Source organism: Balearica regulorum, chromosome 2 (genome assembly GCF_011004875.1).
Source record: "Balearica regulorum gibbericeps isolate bBalReg1 chromosome 2, bBalReg1.pri, whole genome shotgun sequence".
In the NCBI taxonomy this organism is placed as follows: Eukaryota; Metazoa; Chordata; class Aves; order Gruiformes; family Gruidae; genus Balearica; species Balearica regulorum.
The window spans coordinates 98563099-98577279 of record NC_046185.1 but is presented as its reverse complement, the minus strand read 5'-3'; the positions used below and the strand labels follow the sequence as shown (position 1 = coordinate 98577279).

The 14181-nt window shown below is 37.9% G+C and overlaps 1 protein-coding gene across 2 annotated transcripts in view; it reads left to right on the top strand.

Moving 5' to 3' along the window:
* Positions 1–14181, top strand: part of CAP2 (cyclase associated actin cytoskeleton regulatory protein 2) — a 70922-nt gene that overhangs the window by 23629 nt on the left and 33112 nt on the right. For both annotated transcript variants that reach the window (XM_075745068.1, XM_075745069.1), the window contains one exon: positions 9224–9301. In XM_075745068.1, coding sequence (XP_075601183.1) covers positions 9224–9301 — 78 coding nt within the window. The remainder of the gene's footprint in view (positions 1–9223; positions 9302–14181) is intronic.

Genomic DNA, 14181 nt, shown 5'->3' with positions numbered 1-14181 from the left:
CCATCAGAGAAATAACTGGGGTGCCTGCAGCCAGTGCAGGCAAAAGCACGTTTGTACAGATGAGATTGAAACCTCTAGGTCCTCAAGATCTCTGTGGTTGTCTGATGTGCTGGTTTACAGTGTCTGTTCCATGTAGGAAATGTGGCTTTGCCTTTCCTCAGGGAAATAAGGTCTCTCCACAAATAATTCCTTGACACAGGCAACCAGGCCCTCCAAAGAATTCTGAACTCAGATGTCCATGGGGAAAAAAAAAAAAAAAGAACCTGAATTTAAAAAATAGCCCAAGTTTGGACTTCATCTATTCGGTACATTGTATGTGGTTCCTATTTATTTAAGGAAATAATGCACACTTTCAGAGATACAGAATATAGCTCCAAGTAATATTAGAAACTAGAAGCTTTAGAAGTCTGTGAAACTTTAATGTACTACAGTTTCTGTTCTTTAATGAAATCCTGAAGTGGGCTGGTTTTCCTTTCCCATCTCCCTTTGAGAAACCTGCTTGCTTTTGCAGGCTAGTCAGGATGAAGAGCTGTAAGAGCTCTCACTCAAGGCGATTGTGGCTAACTTCCAGAAATGCCTGTGCAGGTTGGGTTGCTTTCTATCTAGTCTCCCAAGTAATGATTCATAAAAATTTACAGCTTTGTCACGGCATAACCTTTGACATGTGATGCAAAGGATATTGCTGTAACGTCATTAGTTAAATTAATTCCCCCTGGATAACTGCATACTTTTCGGAGTTGTCATTCTTTTACAGCATTTGCCTTCACCTCAGGAGTCCTGGGGACAAATTGGAGGCAGGTCAAAAACAGCTGATCACTATTTGCTGTTACTCATACCCTAAAGCTCATAAAATACAGTGACAGTCTTTGGTTTAGATACCTTCGTCTAGGTATTAGAAGCTCCAGCCAACAATGCTGGCCTAGTATAGATTTTAGTGATGCATCCTCTGCACCGTAGAGAAGCCATTTGTTCTCATGATGTTTTTATGTTAGTTCCTAAAATGTTTGGCTCTTTTTATCAGCTGTTTGTTTCTATGATTATCACTCATTATATATTATAAAGGCAGAACATGACAGCACAGATTCCGCACAGCTGACAATCAGTTTTGGGGATGTCCAGTCTATAAGCACCAGGGACTAGAAGATCAGGTGTCATAATGTGCCAATAACATCTTTTACTTCTACTGATGCGGAGGCCTTTAAATGTAGATCCATGACTGTATGCTCTGCAATGAGATGGCTTTGAAATGTCCAGTAGATGACTGACTCTTTGCAGAAGGCAGCAGTCTGCAATGTTAATGGCAAACTTGAATTCTTGAACATTTTCAAAACTGTTCAGAAAAGAAAGGTATTGAAAACAAAAAACTCTTTAGTCTGCAAATAGACCACATCTTCAGTAATGTGTGGACTATTTATTTTTGCACACAATTCTCTGAATCTTCTGGAATCCCTAATCGTCAATAGACGACATCTAGTTTTGGAACTTCCACGTAAAAGTTGAAATGAACAGAGGCCAAGAGAGTTGCTGATTTTTGGCTGTTGTAAAAGAGATTCATGAAGAAATTGAGAATTTGGAAGACACAAAAGCAGCCTGAGCTTTAGGAGAGCATCAGCTAGTCAAGAGCTTTAGTCTGGACTTGTTCTTCTTCTCTGGTGGGTGGAGGTTATTAGAGATGTTTTGGGAGAATATGATCTCCTACTGCTTCACTTGGCAGTCATCAGTAGCTGCAATGGCCCTGCAGCCAAATATTTATATCTGTTTGAAACAGTGACAGACAAACAACATAACTGACTGCTTCTGCTACCAAGATTAATAATTAATTTTTTAACAAAGCTGAAAAATAATATTCATTAGGTTTTAAAGTTAACAATCCCTTGAGATCAATCAGAACAATTTCTGTCACTCAAAACTGGGAGGGCTTAGAGGAAATTCTGGAACATTGGGGCAAATTTTGTTGGTGCAAAAGATGCAGAACCTGTATATTCTTTATCCAAGGCAATAATTTTGTAATTAATTTAAAAACAACTGTTGTGGCTTTAAATACCCCTTTACTCCAGTATATCTGTACAGTTTGTGTTTCATACAGAGAAATAAAATGGCAGAAAGGATTTACCCCAAACAATTCTATCCATCTGTTTTATGTCATTAGCACTGAAAGATCTTTAAGACCAATATGGTTTGAGCCCCACCAGAGGTAAAAGCTCTGAGTCATTTAAGTCATAGTCAAGCTTACTAAAAGGTAATGAACCTACATACAGATGCTACTCTGAAACAACAAATAAGATTGCCCAGTGTTGTGTACACTTACATGACACAGTGTTTAATACACTGGCAGATATAAACAGCTAGTGAGACCAGCACTGATATAAGCTTAGATTGGTACAGGACAGGCAGTAGCAATGCTGAGAAATTTTAGCAAAAATTCCCTAATATAGACATAGCCATGGAGGCTGAAAAACACTAAAAAAAACCACTAATAGAGGACAGCTGATTGGTGGTAGTCAAAAGTATCTGCCTGAAAATAGAAAAGAAAATATCTGGAGTGGTGTCTGGCTCCATCAAAATCAATGGCAGATCTCCCATTGACTGCAATTTTGACTAGAATTTCAACCCTGTTTTCTGCGTGGACCAGTAAGAGAAAGGTGACAGTTTTTTTCTTTCTTTCCTTTTCCTTTTCCAGTATAAAAAGTGCTCTGTTTTGAGAACTGCCACTGACTCTTCAGCATTTGGCCCAGTTTTAGAAAAATCTCTATCAGCCAATTAGCTGTACAAAATAAATACTGTCTCTTCAACTGGCCTGAATAGTTTCTATGGCAGCGCCATACTTAATCTAAACTCCATTCTTTTTCCATTTCTTGCTTCTTCCTTCAAGCCACCAGCCACTTCACCACTTCACTTTGAAGAGGCTTGTGAAAGCAGAATGTAAAAGACAGACAAACTGTTTCTCTTCCTCTGGCAGTACTGTCCCTTTTAGAGAAAGGCCGGAGTCTTTGCTCATAACAGCGAAGCTCCATCTGTAGTTGCTACTTGCTGTCAGTCATTGTGTCTTTTCCTAGACCCAAAGGACACAAAATTATTTCTGCAGAAACTATGATTAGAACTCTGGACCACTAAATCCCAATTCTTTTCCCTCATGTCCTCTTCACTATTTTGTTTCAGAATAAAATCATTAAGTATATTTTAGAAATCCAAAATGTATATAGATCTGTATTTTGATTTGCAAATTATCACTGTTAATGTTAGCAAGTGTATATATATACACACACATATGTGCAGATGTGTATTATTCTCCAACAACAGAAGTCCAGTGGATTCTGATATTTACGTTATGCTTTTCCGTGCTGTGACTCTGAGGAAATATGTTATTAAATATAATAACATTTGATAAATTTAATATTATCAGGTCAATAGGGTAATCTTCTTGACTAAATTTCATTAGGAAATCCTTTGTTTGTTTCGCTTACTTCTACTTAGTTTTATTATTTTTTTCGAAGACTGAATTTACTTGTAACTTGAGATCTGAATGCATGTGTTTGTTTCTTCTTGTAGTTTGCCAAACTGTTGTCACATAAATAATATTTATATTTATTACTGCTTGGATACCAGAGTGATGGGCAACTTTGATTGAATAAAATATTTAAAATGAGCAAGAGAACCACATCTGCTCTGGAGAACTGAACTTTGCCAAAACAAACTGGTAGTTTAAGCTTCAGGTTCAGTGCATCTATGTCTATTCAGTCTGAAACAGTGCAAGTTTGGGTGGAATCCATACTTGCACTACTTCAAACAGGTCAGAAGCATCGCCACCATTAGACATCTCTCACAGAGCCTCTGGCAATTTTACAAGCAGTGGCTTCTGGGAAATATCAAAAGTTGGCATTTCCAACAGAGAAGGATAAACCAGTTGCTACCTAAAAGATGATTTCTAGATATGTATGATTCCTCCACTAACTTCTGCAGGCTTAACTGTAAAGAGGCCTGTCTATGCTGTTACTGCGATGGCAAGAGAGAGGTCACCCACTGTAGTCAGCCACAGGTTTCAACAGGCATGGAATTGGGCTGGCATTGCATACATGTCAGACTTGGGCTCTTCCAGCTGTATCAATCACCCAAGTCAGCTATCAAATACACTACAGGTAGAGGATTTAGACACCTTATTGCACACTTTACTGATGGGGAAACTGAGGTCATGAATGGAACGCCACATGGTCCTGGCATTCAGGTCCACAGTCACAGCCATTTTCTCCAGACTCTAGAAGAAACTGCTAAAAGCAAAGTAGGAAAAGCTTTGAGGACCTTGCTTCCTTCAAAATACTCACCTCAGCTGAAGAATCTGTCTGATGATTGCTGTGTCCGTGCGTAATCCCAAGAATGCCAAAAGGATTACTCAGAGTTTTTAGATGTCAATTATCTGTTGCTCCAAAATATGCCCATTTCTATCTGCAGATAGATGTCTGCAAGTTTGTGGTCTAGTCTACTCTGATAAATTTACTCATGATTCCCATGCATTTTTGACACTCAGGCTTCATTACTGTCATTCGTTATAACTGAAAGAGTTTCAGCTGATTTGTTCTGTGGCAATCTTTTGGCTGAGCCGCATAAGTTGTTGAGAAAAATTCCCCCCAGTCCATTTTCACTCATTAGTCTTCACTGGATATGGAAGTCTAATGAAAGAGGCATCATCTCCCTATAAAAAATAGTGCTGTCTGCTTAGTTACACAGCCTGCCTGCTAAATAGAAGGGGGTAGCAATGAAGTGTCACATATCAAAGACTACAAGAAAGAACTGGAATGGTGATAGACAGAACTAATGCATTCTTAATGAGAAGAAGCTCTTCTATTACTTTGATGGGATGCACGGAAAGAAGTACCGCATGCTCAGAAACAGTGAAACTCAGAAAGTCATTGTTAATGGTATTGGAGAAAGAAGGAGGTAACTGGCAGAAGTCTTATAAAATCCTGCTTGTAAAATGCAAAAATTGTGTTAGCACGGTCCTTTGATTAAAATTTAAATTCAAAGGTGAGAGATATGAGTGCTCTGATCCTTACACAACTAAAAGCTTTTGGGGCTGGATGAATTTTGGGCATACAGCACAAGCCTTGCAATCAATATCTAGTCCACTGATCATTTCCAACATCCTATAATAAATTTAGGATAATAAGAAAATGCAAAACCCCACACTTTTAATGCACCAGAGGTAACTGAAAGGAGTGTTATCAATGGCTTGGGTGCCCTCAATAGCAGAAGATTTCTTAAAGGCAGCTCCCAGACATTTTGAGAAAGTGGCCTTGCCCATGCTCTGCAGTAGAGGAGGAGGAGTAATAAACATAAAAGAGTAATACATGTCTGGAAGTACGTCCTGATTCCACATCCAACAATAGTTTTAACATCAGTCAGATGGGCAAGACACATGTATGAGGCAATGTCAGTCTTCTAGGAACATCACTGTACATCATCCAACAGTCTGTATCTAGCTCTGACCAAATTCCAGTGCTTCAGCAGAAAGAGGTAAAAAATCAGACAAGAAACCAGTTGTTACTTTCTACTCTGAGTGCAAAAAAAAGTCCTCCTCAGCCTCAAAGAGTGACCAGTGGGAACCCAAAAGCATGGATTTAATGCAGTGTAAAGAAAGTGCCAAACAGACTCACTTTTCAAACTTCATTGATGCTACCAGCTCAGTATATGCTCAAGAACTCACAAAGCAATCTTAATTTTCTATATCTAAAGAGCACTATGCTCATGTTCTATGATCTGTTTGATCAGCATTTAAAGCTCAATCTTAAAATAATGCTGGTTCTTTGTAGGAATTTGGAAGATCCCTTCTGAACTTCACTTTTTGGATAGTTGTAAATCTTCTAAATTTGAGACTATGATTACTCATGACCCAGTTTACAGACTGTGATCATGTGCTGACACTACCATTTTCTTCCTTCTCTGTTATTTACATTCTGTATGAGAAAGAATCATTAGATTCCTCAGCCACTGTGTTGCTAAGCAAAACAAGTGAAACTTTTTAAATTTATCTTTGTATGACAGATACTCATTGCTCTAAACATCCAAACAAGTTTTCTCAGCATCAATTCTGATTTTATCTCATCTTTATTTAACACAGATGACGAGTGCTTTACACAGAATTCCAGAAGAGGTCCTCTCTAATGGTGCTAACACTTCTGCAGCTCTGCTATAAATATTTTGCCACATCCATACGCTCTTTTCACAAAGCCACCTTCCTGGCTTTTATACTTGCAGTTTCCAGTCTTCAGCATTTCCAGTTAATCAGTTCCATGTTTACACCCAAAATTATGCATTGTTTTAAAGCGGCTGGGGGGGACGACTGCTAAGTTTTATCCTATCCATATTACCTGTGGCAACAAAGTTGTCTTACTATTTTCAAGTGACGAGTGAGTCCTTCTTGACAATATTAAAACCTCCTAAGTTTGTGTTACCCATGTATTTTATGAGTGCACACCTAATTCTTGCTCTTAGGACACTAATAAACATATTGATGGTTCCTAAAACTAATCCCTGAAAAAACACAACTAGCAACTTTCCTCCTCTCAAATAACATCACTTGTAATATACCCTATTGCTATCTCTATGTATCCAGCTTCTTATCCAACTTAAGAATTTTTATACTAATTTGCATCATTTCCACTTAAAGTATGTGTTTCCTATAAGGACTCGCAATAATCATTTTATATAATATCTAAATATACTAGACTGACACATTATCCTGTTCTAACAAAATGAAAACTCTAAACAGTCTCCAAAAGTAATGATTTTAACCACAGATAATCCCATTTTAATTTCTCCCATTTTTAATTTTCATACATGTTTTAATCACTCATTTCAAATCTGTTCTAAATGTGCATTGTACTGAATGTACAGCCATGAAATCACTTGACATACTTTTCCCCCATCTTCTTGGGCATATTTGGCCAATCTGTCATTGCATACTTCTGTCATCTGGTACTATCTCCAAATGATACATATGTAAAATCTTTTCTACTTGTGCTTCCATCTTTGAGTGCCTTCAGTACTCTAGAATGAATATGGACCCAAGAATTTTGTCACAGGAAGCTACATATAGTTGACTTCCCTTTCAAATTATGTAATTCCCATTGATTTATCATCATTCTCCTTAGCTATCCTTTCAATATATTCATGTACATCAACTTCCTTGAAATTGAGGAAAAGCATTTATTAACCAACAGGTAAGCTATACATCAAGAATAATGTAGGCATGCCCAACTTATCCTTCAGGTCACTGCCATGGCCTCACTTCATCACTTTATTTCTTTATTGTTCTAGTAGCTAAAAAAAATGTGGCTTTGTTTTACTTTTCTGTGCAAGGTACAGTTCAACAAGGCCCTTTTCCATCATTCCTTTGCTTCTGTATTTTATAATGCCTTAAAAAAAAGTTCTTCTTGATAATCAAGGCATCTTCTCACTCTTTGGGGGTTTTGTACCTATTCTTAGTATCTTGCTTTGGTTAGTTATTCATTCAGAGACTCTAGCCCATTCCTACAATTTCTCCCTTCTGCCCAGCACTCATAGATTATTTACATTCTTAATGTAAATACATCCTTTCCTGCATTCAAATCATTAAGTTCCTTAGGCCAATCATCTTCATTCACTGATTCTTCTATTTTCTAAAAGCTTGCCATTCTAAAATACCAAGCGTTAGTTATAGATTTATTTTTGTCCATCTTGCAATTTAAGAAGAACCGAATCCATTCATAATCATTTCCTCCTAGAACATTAGTTTTTGGTCAGCTGTTCTGCAAGATCCTCTTCACACAAAAAACCTAAGCTTAAAATAGGACACACTTTGTTGTTTTATGAATTTCTGTACCAAAAAGTCAGTCTTCTAAAACATCTAAGAATATCTAAACCTTGCTATTATTGATGGTATTTATGTCTATGTCTGGAAAATTTAAGTCGCCTATGCTCATACAATTTCCCTTATTATTTATTTCTTTATCTATTTATAGAGATGATGACCCTCTTCCAAATCTCAGCCTGTCAGACCATAATATCCTCCTCTCCCCAAACACTGTCCAACGTGGGCCTCTTTTACCATCTTCCTTGCAGTGATTTTCATCCTAACAGATTATGTTTTATTCATGCCATCACATTTTAAGATGAATAAACACAATTTGGCTGTTTGCTACAACTTCAAATTTCCTGACTTTTATGTATTTTAAGTTGCATCCACATAGGTCTGTATATAAAATTTCCTTGTTTTCTTTTTAGATTGAAGAAACCCCAAGGCAAAACAGCATAAGCTTCCCCACCCTTTCACAAAGTGATTATAAATGTACCTATTCATATTAGATTAACTTAACAGCATTTGGTTTGGCTTGGGTTTTATTTAGCAATATACACTAGTTATGAATAGTTCTTTTCTATACCAATAATGCTTTCTCGTAGTCACTACTCATCCACTTGAATGAGGTATAGGTAATACTGAAATGGTGATTAGATTCTAATCAATGATGTACATCATTCATAATGTACAGAAAATGTGTAGTGCCCAAAAAACCCCCCAAAAGACCAGAAATTTGAACAGTGGGGAACACTGGGGAGCATAGAGATTTACCTCTCATCCACACTGGTAGCATGTAAACATGCTGTCAGATGCAGCTTTAACCCAAATTCCAGAGTTCTGTGGGGCAGAATGGCCCAGAAATCTTCAGCCACCATCCCTCATAGCCATTGATCTTAGGATCTGCTCACAGAGGACACGCAAGGAATGAATTACAGCATAGTCCCTCAGGAAATATGCCAAGCTCAACTCTTACTAAACAGCACTACAGCCTGTTACAGTTCAACAGGAAAGAAAAGAGTTTGCGGGTTGCGGTTCTCTGCAGTCATGTTGTTACCGTGCACTCGAGTATAAACATCGCTGTTAGAACGCCTAGATGTTCTCTGAAGTGTTAAAATTAAGTCCTCCTGTGACTAATCTTATAAATTATAACAAAGAGACTGCATATCAACTCATTTGGTTTCCTGCCTGAAGAAGATAGGCAACTTAACCTTAGATTTCAAAAGTTTATAGCTAAGCCAGTACTGTAATACATTTCCTCCAGTCAGCGTTGTTGTGATTTAGATGAGAAGCAGCAAGAAAGATTTGAGCTGTCACACTTGACTTTGAGCTGCCAAGAAGAGGTATTGGAGATTACAGGCTAAGGTTTAATTTATATTCCTCCCTTTGTTACAGGCAGAGATGGTACGTGCTGCTTTCCAAGCGCAGAGGTCTTTCCTGGTGTTAGCATCTCAATGTCAAGAGCCTCAAGAGGTAAGAAAAGTGACCTAGCATTTCAAGAGGCAGTGTATTAAAAAGGCTGTGTTCCTGTATGTTTAATATCAATCCCTGCATTTGCTTTTATTTGTTACTTTAAATATACAGTGCACTTAGAGGCTTGCTTTCAGTGTTATTAGTATGGCACTGTAATAATCTGAAAGGCACGGTTCAGAGTTAAGAACCTTTTCTGTATCGATACATATAAGATCACTGAAGAAACCAAAGGAGATTTCCACTTTACGGCTGTGAGTGGAATCACTGTTTCTCTGGAAAGCTGGAAATGCCATGGAATAGAATGGCTTTTTGCTAGCCCCACAGGGATGCTCTGTGACAGACTTTGAAGTCAGGGGATAAGTTATTGAGCAAAAAATCAATGTTAGTCCCTAGATTCAGTATTCTCCAAGCTGAAGTACAGGTTAGGCGAATTCTGGGAGGAAGGCAAAGCATTTTGTCAAGAAAATGACAAAAACAATTTATATCACGTTGATTTATATACTTATTTTAGTGGCAACTATTTAAATCCTCCCCTCACAACTAGAAAGCTTGGGGAAGCTGTGGAGTTCTTATGAAGTCTTATCTGTAGTTTCTGGAGGGCACAAGGTTTTGGCTAATAGCACTGTATCGTTCCTGGGAATAGCCATCATGGAGCCCTTCTGTGGGAGCACCCTTGAACCTTCCTTCTTGGAGTGTGCAGAGAATGAAGACTTCACTTGCAGAGTCTCCACGGCCTTCGGTTCTGTCTTTTTCCACTAGCTCTCTGCTCCATAGTTCATTAAACTCCATATTTTCAAATCAGAACTCTCTGCTACTGGTATAAATTATTGAAATTTTGCTGTCACTATTGTTCTTAGAGACACAAATTAAAAGTTTTTCTAGTCAGTATGTTTTAATGGCAAGGGTACTCAAGGAAAAAAAAAAAAAAAAACCCACAGATATTCCAGGCGAGAATTTAGATTTATAGAGTTCCAAGCTAGAAGGGATCAGTTGTTTTTCCAGCTGTCCCTGATCTCAGAGAGTAAAAGTGGGTCATGACTCATAGCGAGCAGGCAAAATTCCCATTGGTACAGGCCTCAAGCAGTCATTTATACTGGCTGTGAATACAATTGCACCCAGTGACCCACAAAACTCTTGATGCTCATAGGTAAAATATTCCCCGATGAATAGTTTCCGATGGCCCATAATGTAATGCACTGTTCTGAAGTGTTGGTATTGTCCCAGCTCTGGTAAGAGTAAAAGCTGTGGCTCACTGTTTGGCCTCCTGTGCTGATGTGCTAGTGGTATGATTTTCTCTGCTTTTCAGGTGAGAATGGCAATGGCTTCTCACTTTTACCCTTCCAACTCTCTGACCTCAAGTCCAGGCTTTGAGATTTTTTTTCAACTGTAAAGCTTAGAAACTTTCATTTAAAAAATAGTAACAAAGCAAGCAAAAAACCCCAAAAACAACAAAAAAACCCCAACCCAGATGTAAAAGGAGATTCTCCAGCAATCCAGAATGACAGTTACAGAAGTATTAAGAAAAGCAACAAATAATAAAACCTTGCTGTAAACATCACCAGAGCTGGCCATGTGTATCCATATGTCTTAGTTGCATGTTATCAGGCTTGCATAGATTTCTGCAACTTGTTGAAGGCAAGAAAGTATACTTTTATCATTTAACTATCTTTTAGCACCAAGGAAATGCTGCACGATATGTGTGTACACATCATTCCAAAGTTAAAATACCAGGAATATTACAGACTAAAGTTCCTTTCTCAGTGAGAACAAAGCCAGTCCAGTTACTTAAGTTTTTTTAACATAATGACTGTTAAATACACATTTGTATAGGCATCCATATTGTTGTTCATTCTTTTTCTCTTTTTTGCACATATGTTTTGCACAGATTCAACTGTACTGTTGACTACCTGAAAAGAATTTAAGGCTGCCTATTCTGTTGCAACGTGAACAGTATTTTCCACTGCAGAGAGTGACAGTTCCAGGCAGTAGGCTTTTTGTATCTCCATCTCAATGGGGAAAAAAATGCTATTGTACAGCCACATTGGTTAACCATTTTGAAAAAGCTGGTTATCAGCAGCTAACCCAGGAGAAGGAAAGAAGCAGGGGTCCTGTCCCCCACCCCCCAGCACCTTACTGATGTGATGTCATCTGGGCCCTGGTTGTATTTATAGCCTAGAGCCATGGAGTCAGTGTGGAATCCAAACAGGAAAGCTAATCGTTAGTGTATCAGAATGCAGAGAGCAGAGAAAAGCAAATGAAGATGACAGCATATCTATAAATGCAAGAGAAAAGAGAGTAATTCTGTCATTCAGCTGTCTAGACTGTTTGCTTTATAATGTAAAGCTGTGAATGAGCCAGCGAGTTGCGATTATGGCATAGTAGCTTTGTAGACATTCAGAGACAGCGGTGTGGAGACTGAGGGGATTTACTGAGTTCCTGTCATGTTGGGATGTCATACATGGTGCCTTTAAAAAAAAAAAGAGGGAGGGGAAAATGCCCTGGAAAAATAAATTAGCTCAGCTCTTGCAGCTTACAAACTAATGAATAAGGAATTAAAACAAAAAGAAAGCTCCTACATGTATAATAATCCTTGGATTTTTTTGTGCTCAGCAAAGAGAGAAATGTATATTGTACAAAAAGCAGTATTTTTCCCCTCTATGAAAATGTTGAAGCCCTAGTATTCATTTAGCTCTTTAACTCCTGCTATGAGTCACTAGCAAACATTTTCAAACAGTTAAGCTTGCAGAAGTTGCTTTTGCAGAGTTTTGCTTCTTGTTAATAATATTGATGTTTTTTTCATTTGGAATCTGTTGCAGTGCACAGCCTTTATTATCTGTATATGTGAAAATAGTAGGAGCCGAGAAGGTAATTCCAGCTGGCATACCAATCTAGCATCAACTGCAATAAATTACTTCGCAGAGAGCATGTTCTGTTACTTTTTATGGTCATGTTCTATATTTGTATGTGCAGTGGAAGAGATCACATGGCAAAACCACTAGTTGATATTCCTGTTTGTGTATGTCCCAGCTAATGACTGCTGGATACAGGCTCATTCAGCAAGATGGGATTCTTCAGCTCATCCACTTACTAGAAATTATTTTCTGACGCCAAACTTCAAACATTAAAGCAAAAAAAGTCTATTTTAAATTGTTTACTATATATGAGGTAGTAAAGAGAAGATGGAGAAGGGAAAATAAATCAGAATATTGCTATATTCTGTGAGAAGTTGTTTAAGAAGCTATTTACCATACTTTACATGTTGCTTGGGCAATTCAGAAGACACATTTTAACATAAACCTTCACAAAACATTATGAAATAGTTTGGATCTGAATTTTCTATTTCCCGTAGTTTAAGCCAAATACAATTCTGATTGAAACATTATTATTTTATTGTATAATAGTTTTAAAAGTTGTTAGTGTTCCTGAGCAAGTTTATCTGTTTAACAGGTTTTTTAAATTTATGATCATGAATACTAACGTATGAGATCACTGCTCAAAGTCACTGCACTGAATTCTTTGTGAATGGTAACTTATATACTGTCTTCTCTTTAGGAGTTGTTTCATTTCACTTTAAGAGTTCAAACAATTTTAAGAGTGGCTTTGAGGGCATGAATAATCCATTGTTCCCATACTGGGAACTAGTTAATGAGATGAGTTTTTCTGTGAATCAATATAAACATGTGCAGGATGAGCAGAGTCACGGTAAGAAGTACTACAGATTTAAATGGCAGATGCAGTCCAGACTAGAAATGATGATGGTATTTCTCATTTAAAAAAATGCTGAGTTCATATGACTGCCAGAGCTCATGGATTTAATTACTAACATTGTGCAGACAAACATTCCAATTAAGTACCTAGCTTAAATATCCAGATTCTACACACAGGTGGGAGGAGAGGGGTGGAAGAAAGTGAGAAGGAGGGCTTTTCCTTTTTTTCCTAGAGAAGGGGAAAAAAACCCTGGAACCCAAGAAACTGTATTTGAAGTTTGACTTAGAGCCATGAGAACAAATCCTGAAGTTTTTAATTTTCTACAGTCAAGCAAAAAATCTGTTGTAGGAACAGAATAGTTGTGGCATTTTCTTTGAATAAAGGACTCATTCTCAGAATTTTAATGTAGAAATCAAAGATGGAGATTTACAGTTCCCTACTCTCCATCAGTGCAGGATTGCTCATTCTTTTCTTTCTTCTATTTTTAAAGTACTTCAATAACAGGACTCCTGGGACTTCTTATTCTGTGTCCTAACAGGATTTGTTTTCCAATTACCTTGACTTGCTTATGTCATTACATTTCCCACAACTTTTCCTCATACTTACTGGGATCACCCTAACTGTTTTCCAAAAATATGAAGAGCAGGATACTCCTCACCTTGTTAATTTATTACTTACTTATGCAGAAGACTTTGAGCCAAGTTTTGCTGCCATTCTACTCAGTTGCTTGACTGCTGCAAACCTGCACCTCTGTATCTAGAAACAGCTTAAGGAAGAATTTTGTTCAGTCCTTTTAAGGTCCTCAGGTCCCAAACTTACAGAAGGTGCCAAGAGTGACATGGACAGAGCCTGAGAGTCCTGAGATCCAAAGGGAACCCCTTCCCCCCCTCCTGTTCGCTGCTTGCCAAACTGTTGACATATTTCTGTTATCAGCAAGTCTACAACTGCATGCGACATGTGGTCAAAACCGCAGTGATGGACCAACTGACAGTTTTCAGTGTCTAGCCTGCTGCCTTACAGTGTTCACAGGCTCATTTTTGGATATTCAGGTCCACTTTAATTCTTGATTATTGCTTCATTATAACATATTGCCAGTCTCCAGATAGCCTCCTGACACCTGTTATCTCCTAATTTTGTCTCAAAGGCGCTCGACTGCATTTAACCAACCTCAA